We start from the raw sequence: 9,309 nt of genomic DNA on the forward strand, positions 1-9,309 counted from the left end.
TCATTAGTTTATTTCAATTAAATTAATTATTTGTAAATAATAATTATGTAAAAAGAATTTAAATTTATTTATTAAATATATTTATTTATTTAGAAATTGCATAAAATGAATATGTTAATATTTAATATTGTTTACTTTTTCTTATAAAAAAAATGTTTTTCCTATAAAAAAAATTTCTTTAGTAGTATTGATGTTTTTACTAGATAAACATTTTTTTGCTATTAATTCATTTTTTTTCTTTAAGAAAATTGTATGTTATTTCTTCAAATTGTAAAATTTTTTAAATATAAAAAAAAATTATTTAATATTTATTAATATTTAATATTAATAAGTTATTTTTATAAAACTGATAAATTATTGTTTTTTATATTTCAATCACTATCAATGTATTAAGGTTGGAATAATAATGTCATCTTCCATATCACAGTTTTCTAAATTTAATAATTGTTCATACTGAAATAGTATTGGTAATGGTTCTTTGGAATAATTGTTCAAAACAAGCAGCATAGTACATATAATTTGTGAAGGATTTTTATAAAAAAACTTATATTGTTTGTCCGCATCTGCACATTTATTATAAGCTTCCTGAATGAAGTCGCCATCAGATGTAAAGAATAATATTCTAGGTACATATCCGCCATCTGGCTTAAATTGTTTTTGATTTAAAATTTTATCATTTTCCACATCCGCTTTTATCATTATAAAACTATAATCCAGTAATAAAATTGTTAAATAATTAATAAGAAATTACAATTATTTTTATGTTTATTGATCTCGAATTATTATATATTATTTATAGATGAAATATTATTGATTAAATGAAAATATTAAACATTATTATAGTATCCTCTAATAATTATAAACTTATAAATTTTAATTCATTCTTATAATAATACATACCGATTGCTAAGATCCATCAAATGTATAGATTTCGAAAATTTCTGTTTTAATTTTTGACAAGAAGGACATTGTACTTTATAGATAAATAAAAATATTGGTTTCTGGACAATCTTAACCTCTTGGAAACCACATTTAAGAGATTTCCATTTGAACAATCGTTCAAAATCAGCTTCATAATTTGAATCTCCATTATTAACAAATTTATTTCCTACATGATTTGCTAAATTGATTAAGTTTAAAATACTGAGGTATTTGATGCGATGATTCATATTTTTAACGAAAATTTTTCACAATTTTGTTACAATGCAAATAATAATCGATTTTAAATATCTTCAATTAGAAGATTTCGATATATCGTTATATTATTTATTTTAGAATAATATAGAATATTTTTTAGATAAATGATAAAGAAAAAAAGAAATTCATGATCAATTAAATATTATTTTATTTTCTTATATAAATGTAATTCAGTACAAAAATTGAAACATCAATTTTATTATATGTCGATATAATACTGTTTTACTAGCATTACGTAAAAATACATTTTCAAAGTGTTTATAAATCATGCCGTTTTGGCGACACTATAGCGTGTTTAAAATTTAGCGCCATATGATTGAACACAGTTTTTTATATATCTTATAATATAATTTAGTATTTTTTCTAAAAATATGAATTATTGATTATCTATCTTATCTTATACTTCTACTGTTTTTGTCTTATATTTTATTCAAAACAAATATTCACATTATTTTTATAATAATGTAACAATGGTGAAGAATAATTTTACATCAAAAAATAGGTTAAGATTATGGAATTGTTCTATAACGCAAAAAAATAAATTATAGAAAAATGAGTAAACTATGGAATTATTTAATATTTCAAGGATGGATTTCATATATGATGGCAGCCAGTTTATTAATTTTTACGAGTGGCTTTTTGTTGAATCGTATTGTCAGACCAGAACGTGCGGAATGTAAATATTGTACACATTCTGAATGCAATATCCAAGAACTTCTTCAAAAACCCGAAACTGCCGCAATTACATGCCTTAACCGAAAATCACGTGTTGTATTATTAATCATAGATGCCTTAAAATATGATTTTGCATATTGGTATGATGATAATACTTACACTTCATCTTATTATCACAATAAGTTACCAATAATTCATGAATTATTACAAAATCAACCAATGAATTCACGTTTGTATAAGTTCATAGCAGATCCTCCAACAACAACTATGCAACGATTAAAAGGTCTTACCACAGGTACATTACCTACCTTTATTGATATTGGATCTAACTTTGCTTCTGAAAGCATTAATGAAGATAATATTGTTGATCAAAACATTGCTAAAGGCATTGTTTTTATGGGTGATGATACTTGGACTAATTTATTTCCTGGTAAATTTAAACGTCAGTTTCCATCACCATCCTTCAATGTTTGGGATCTGGATAGTGTTGATAAAGATGTTAGATATCGTATATTTTTTGAAATGAAGAAGAAAGATTGGTCTCTTCTTATAGCTCATGTTCTTGGAATTGATCATTGTGGACATAAACATGGTGCTAATCATCCTGAAATGAGTAGAAAATTAAATGATACAAATACTCTTATAAAAGAAATCATTAAATCTTTAGAAGAAGATACAGTACTTTTTGTTGTTGGTGATCATGGAATGACTGAAAGTGGTGATCATGGTGGTGATAGTAACAATGAAATTGAAGCTGCCATGTTTGTTTATTCTATGATTCCTCTTCTAAAATATGATCTATCTAATAATATTGTAAACCAAATTGATCTTGTTCCTACATTGGCATCAATTCTTGGAATACCTATACCATTTTCAAATTTAGGATCTATTATAATTAATTCAATACCTAGTTCAGCAAAAAATGGAAAATTAGAAGATGATTTATGGTATTTATTACATTCATTGTGGAGAAATATTGCACAGACAAAAAAATATATAAATGTATATTCTGCAGATAATTATCTATTTTCTAATGAACAGCTTCAAAATTTGGAGCATATGTATAATTATCTATTCAATCAGATTAAGAGCATAACTACTATTGAGGAATTTGAATCTTTTATTATGAATAGTCAAAATTACTTCAAACTTCTTAAAAATACATGTTCTGAAGTTTGGGTTCAATTTGATTTTAGTTTAATGTCAAAAGGTTTATTTTTAATGTTTTGTACTTTGTTTTTTTTTTACCTCATTATTAGCATTCCAGAAAATCGTATGTCTAAGATATTTCAGTCATCATTTTTACAATATTCTATTTTAGTAAATTTAATTATTGCATTAATAATTTGTTTTTTATTTTTTTTTGGTATTTTAGAAGAATTAAAAAATACTATTTTATTTATGACTAGTATAATATCTGTAATATTATTAGCAATATTAATTATTAAAAATTGGGATGTAATTTCATTAAAATTATATGATTATCAAAAAATAAAAAAAATGATGTATGTTACAAGAATAATATTTCTTTTAACGATATGTAATTTATTTTCTAATAGCTATATTATTGAGGAAGGCAGTATGTTATCTTTTTTAGTTGTTACACTTTTTTGGCTTTTTGTGTTTAATTTAAAAAAAAAAGAAATGAATGAAAATATAGAAAGAAAAACAAAGCCATTTTTAAAATCACAGACAAAATCAAATTTGAAAACAATTGTAATAGTTACTGGTTTAATAGCATGTATTTCTATACGATTATCTTATTATTATTGGCGTTGCAGAGAAGAACAACAATATATATGTTCTACATTTGTAACTGGCAAAACAGGTTCTATAACATCAGACAATTTACTTGTTGTTACCTTAATTATACTTGCATTATATATTACAATAATAAGATTATGGTTAAAAAATTGTGGAAATCTTTCTGGTTTCTCTCCCAGTGTTTTGATAGGACAATATTGTCCTGTTATAATTGGTATTTGTATAGGTTGTTTTTGGATTCTTCAAAGATTACCAAAATTTCTTAAAATAAAATTTACATTATCTTGGCAAATAAATATGTTGCCTAACATAGTATATGCATTGAGTCTGTTTGCAATTTTTGTACTGTATTATCGTCCACTCAGTATATTTTTACTACCAAACAAAAAGGAATCAATTAATATATATCATGATGAAAATATAGTACCACGATTATTTAAGAAAATAAAGGAATCAATTTATTGCAAAAATGTAGAAATAAATCAAACACCAATTGTTTATGGTTTGAGTACTGCGTATAGTGCCACATTTGTCTCATTAAGTGTATTTCTTATGTTGTTATATTCTTTATTATTAGGAGATATATTATCACCTAGTACCTTTTTAATGTTTATATGTTGTGTCTCTGTTTTGGGCTTATTGGCAATAGAAAGACATAGAAATGCTAATAATATATGTAAGTATTTTGATATATACAATAAATAATTTAATTTATATATTATATTCCTAACATTATAATTTTAAAAACAGCTGAACTTGTAGAAGTGCCTACTCCTATACTATTGTGTTGGTTTTTAATAGCAGAATATTTCTTTTATGGAACTGGACATCAACCAACTTTTCCCACTATTCATTGGGATGCTGCTTTTGTTGGAACAGGTGGACATTTCTATGGAACTTTATTTGCAGCAATTTTGATAGGTATAACATTTTTGTTTAATTATTTGAATATTACAAGAATTTCAATATAAGTTACTATATTTTATGTTATAGAACCTGTATACTAACTATAAATAAATAATATTACAGGAATAAATACATTTGGATCATATATTATATTAGGTGCAACATTGCCATTATTAGTTATTGTACCATTTACTTTCTATCTTGTATTTCCAAACTTAGCTAAAGCAAAATTTTCGGAAAATGATATGAAAAGAGGAGAATTACTCTTATTTGAACAAGATTCTGTGTTTCATGCTGCTATTTTTTCGGTTGCAGGAAAATATATACTTCTTCATGCAATCAGAGTAAGTAATATTTTTGATATTTTAAATTTATTAATATTATAAAAATTAATATTATAAGAATATTATAAAATTAAATATATATATTTATATATATATAATAAAATATAAATATTATAAATACTATAAAAAAAATAATTTGAAATTTAAAAACTATTTTTAAATAATAATAAACTTATATATATAATATAATATAATATATGTATAAATATATATATATATATTATATAATTTTATTATTAATTAAATTTCTAAAACTATATGTAAAAAAAAATTACATATTATAGACATTCAGCAGCATGCTTGCTACAACGATTCATTGTCGACATTTAATGGTTTGGAAGATCTTTGCACCAAAATTAATATTTGAAGGTTTGGGATTATTGGTAACCTTAAGCAGTGTACTAGCATCTTTCTATATGGTGTTCAGAATCGAGCAACAAATGGAACATCTTATATCTAGAATGACAAAAGGCAGATGATAAAAAGATAAAATTTTTTGATATAATATATAAACATAAAATATCAATATAAACATAAAATATCAAAAATTAAAATAAGATAAAACAAGAAAAATATGTGCAATAATTCATTTTTTCTAATTTCAAACAAATTTTTATTAAAGAAAAATAAATTAAACATTCAATTTAATACAATCAATTTAAACAATCAATTTACCAGTACTATCATTTTTATAATTTTATATAAAAAATAGATAAAAATGTAGTTAATACAAAAATTAAATTGAACATAAGAACAAAATATCTTCCATTTATTCAAAAATCAATCATTAATATTGATGTTTCCTAACACACTAACACTATCCTGCTTACAATGCATTGCTAATTAGAGAAACAAAGCAATGCACTTGATGCAGGATTGCGTCCATGTGCGTTGATAATTATTTAATTGTTGCCATGTTATACATTATTTCATATTATATACATATAATATATATTATAAACAATAATATAAAATCTAATAAAAAATATGTTTTCAAGAAAGCTTTTTTTAAAAATAAAATAGTAAAACTTTTCAAATAAATAACTTTTTTTTAAATAGATGGTTCAGCATATACTTTGCAAAATATACTTTATTAAAAGATATCAAATATACACAGTATATAGTAATTATAGTGTATACTAATTATATATAACTATATATAGTAATTATGTGAAAAAAATGATTTATTAAAAAAAAAAGATTGTAATTGTAACAGATGATAGAAATATTTCTACTAGATCAATTAATGATGATTGTGATGCTGATGTCCTCGATATTTATTTTTCAGATATTTCATCCAATTGGCCCATTTATTTATGTCCTCATAATTGTTAATATCCTACAAACAGATAAACATGTTATATTCATAGTATATAAATTATACGTACTTAATATTTGTAATTATTATTTTGAAAATTCTGCATTTGCATATTAGATAATACAGATATTTGTATCTGAAAACAAATCAAATCATATATATGTATAAAATATTTTATTATTATTTATTTTACAATGATACAAACATATTTATAATATTTTTTAATATCACAAATTGTTATTAATTATTATAGTTATATATTTCATTATATACAGTGTATAAAATATAGATTTAAAATATATTAGATTTTTAATTAAATTTTTTAACTATTTCTATTTAAGTACTTACAAATAATTTAATTTCTTCGCCTTGATGTTCAGATACAGATTTTCTATCTGTTTGTACTGATTCTATAGAACCAATTGGCAAACTTTGATATCCTTGATGTATTTGCATTTTAACTGAACGTGTTTGTTTTTGATTGAAATTATTTTCTTTGTTCATTAAAGATTCAATATCACTTTTAACTTCTTGTTTTATATTTGCTATATTTTTAGGATAAGAAATCCAAAATGGTGGATTTTCTAACAATGTTCGAATCATTTTTGATCCAAATTTATCAAAACTTGGAATATATGAAACAGGCATGCCATAATTTAATGTATCTAATTTATATTTAATAGCATCCAATAAACTCATATTAATAGGCATATCATTAGAAAAAACATCATTAATTATTGGATAATTAGCATTAAAAAATCTTTCAGGAGATATGATTTTAGTTTTTATTACATTTTGAATTTCTAAAGTAATATTTTTTTGTAAATTTGTTAGCATATCAAATACTTGACTCAAAATAGCCATTTTTTGCTGAAAAGGAAATACTCCATTAACTAATGATTTTGACCATGAACTAGGATCAAATGATTTGGAGGATTTCGTTGGTGACAATGATGTTATAGATTTTTCATAAGAAATTAAATCATTCATTGTTGTTATCATATTACTTTTTAAATCACTCAATTCAGATAATATGTTATTAACAATAGAATCTTTAGCTGCATTAATCGATGACAAATCTTCAACAGATCTTGTTATTTTTACTTGTGTATTATTTTCATCAGATACAATAGATCTTGCCACATTTTTGTCAACATTCATATTGTCATCATTAAATGTCATAGTTTTATTTAGTTTTAAATTTTCAAACAACCTATTTAGAAATTTTATTACTTTTTCATTATACACTATTGGATTTGGAATTCCTGATGGTAGCCAAAAATCTGAAGGTACAATGGTATTTTTTGTTGTTGGAGTTTCAGTTGAAGTTAGTGGTGTAGTAATAGCAATATTTTTAAACAAATTATCTAAGAAAGCAGATTTTTTTATTATAAACATAGATGGATCTACCATAGGATCAAATGTTCCAATTAAATCATATGGTTCAAACATTCCTGATAAATATTGTTTTGGTACTGTTGTACTTTGTATCTTTTTTGTGTTTATATATTCTTCTGGTTCTTCAAAAATTGGAGCAAGAGTGGGATAAAGAGATGAAAATCCCAAATCTTTTGTTTCTGATTTATTATTGTTCATAATTGATTTAAGATTTGATACAGAAGACTTATCTACACTTCTTTTTTTATGTGAAAAATCATTCTTCATACTGTAGTCAGGTAGAGTATTTAAGTTTGAAAATTGAGATGTAGATTCAAACTTAGAATTCATAGGATCAAAAGATTTAAAACTAAAAGGATTAAAAATTCCACGTTTATATGAATAAGTATCATCATCTACATTATTTTTACCTAATAATTGTGGTTCATCAACTGTATTATATATAGATGATCCACTTATAGTATATGGTATAAATGATTTAAAACTCATAGGATAAGCAGATCCTAAGTTACCAAATAAATTGGTCAGTAAATCTGTCTTCTTTGAAATCATCATTTTAGGATCAACAAATTTTGGAAAAAAAGGAAACTTTGATATATAAGGTACTGTTATAGTATCCATTTCTGATATTGGTCCAAGAGCTCTTGTATAAACTAGAAACATATTTTCATATGAAAATAATATAAATTATAAATAAAATAATATAAAATATTACAATTTCAATCTAATGTAATTTAAGAAATTATAATTTTAAAATGATTTTATTAAAATTATTTTTAAAATTAAATAATTTATATTATATATTACCAGATTTTGGAGCTATGTTTATCCATGGTGATCCTGTAGGAATTTTAAAAGCTGCACTAACTTTTAAAAATATCAAAGAAGAAAGAAATATTAGATCTTTTGACAAAATCATTTTGTACCAATTTATTATTTAACTATATTCAGTTATCGCTTTTATAGCAATAGTCAGATAATAATACTTGCAAAGCTCTTAAGATTATTAACATAGAATTAATATTCTCATTATAAAATAATCCATAACATACAGAACATACATTTGTGTTTCATACCAATACAATTCTTTCATACTATTTTGTAAAATAATTTCCTTTTTACTTGTGTTACTATTTTTTTATCATATTTAATCATTGTATTTAAATAGTTAAATATTTTTATGAAAGAGATATTTAAATTTATTGAAAAAAAAAAGAATAAATTCAAATAAAATTCATATAAAAAAATAATTAAATAGAAAATAAAATAATATAAAATATAAAAATTTATTTTAACTTTAATTTACATTTATTAATTTTATTGACTTTATTATAATGAATTTTCTTTTTTTTTAATTATTTATATATTAAACAAAATAATTATTTTATTATTTTTTATTTATTGAATATAAAAACAGATTGACTTTTCTTTCTAAATTATAATCCGATTTCAATCGACTTGTAAACGAACTTGCGAGAAACATGTTATTCATTTGTTGACAATAATATATCAAAGCAGCTGTTTTCATTATTTAGTAATTACCAATTAATTGTATTAATATCAAAGAAAGCTGTCACTTTATAGAAAAACATTTATATTGAAATGGAAATAAAAGGTTCTTCTGATAGTAAGTAGAGAGAAATATTTTTTTTTTATTTAAAATATTATATTTGAATAATAATAAATATATTTTATATATTATATATT

General features: G+C 22.4%; 3 protein-coding genes across 4 annotated transcripts; 1 reads left to right on the top strand and 2 right to left on the bottom strand.

Annotated features, from left to right (window-relative positions):
• Positions 1-381: 381 nt before the first annotated feature.
• LOC102681781 (thioredoxin domain-containing protein 12-like) lies at positions 382-1,169 on the bottom strand. The gene is made up of 2 exons (XM_006624317.1): positions 901-1,169; positions 382-706 (listed from the first exon to the last, which is right to left on the bottom strand). Exons 1-2 carry the CDS (start codon positions 1,167-1,169, stop codon positions 382-384), a joined length of 594 nt encoding a protein of 197 aa, XP_006624380.1.
• A 336-nt stretch (positions 1,170-1,505) lies between these two features.
• On the top strand, positions 1,506-5,738 carry LOC102680635 (GPI ethanolamine phosphate transferase 3). Of its 2 annotated transcripts, XM_006624309.2 has the most exons (5): positions 1,506-1,699; positions 1,784-4,312; positions 4,387-4,557; positions 4,666-4,886; positions 5,171-5,738. In XM_006624309.2, the coding sequence occupies exons 2-5, from the start codon at positions 1,798-1,800 to the stop codon at positions 5,363-5,365; spliced, it is 3,102 nt and encodes a 1,033-aa protein (XP_006624372.1). In that variant the 5' UTR covers positions 1,506-1,699; positions 1,784-1,797; the 3' UTR covers positions 5,366-5,738. The 2 variants fall into 2 exon arrangements, with proteins under 2 accessions (XP_006624372.1, XP_006624371.1); XM_006624308.2 differs by lacking the exon at positions 1,506-1,699 and having other exon boundaries at positions 1,706-4,312.
• A 308-nt stretch (positions 5,739-6,046) lies between these two features.
• On the bottom strand, positions 6,047-8,730 carry LOC102680871. The gene is made up of 3 exons (XM_006624310.2): positions 8,410-8,730; positions 6,553-8,255; positions 6,047-6,225 (listed from the first exon to the last, which is right to left on the bottom strand). The coding sequence occupies exons 1-3, from the start codon at positions 8,519-8,521 to the stop codon at positions 6,130-6,132; spliced, it is 1,911 nt and encodes a 636-aa protein (XP_006624373.1). The 5' UTR covers positions 8,522-8,730; the 3' UTR covers positions 6,047-6,129.
• Positions 8,731-9,309: the final 579 nt, after the last annotated feature.

This window comes from Apis dorsata, unplaced genomic scaffold (assembly GCF_000469605.1).
Source record: "Apis dorsata unplaced genomic scaffold, Apis dorsata 1.3 scaffold_1026, whole genome shotgun sequence".
Classification (NCBI taxonomy): domain Eukaryota; kingdom Metazoa; phylum Arthropoda; class Insecta; order Hymenoptera; family Apidae; genus Apis; species Apis dorsata.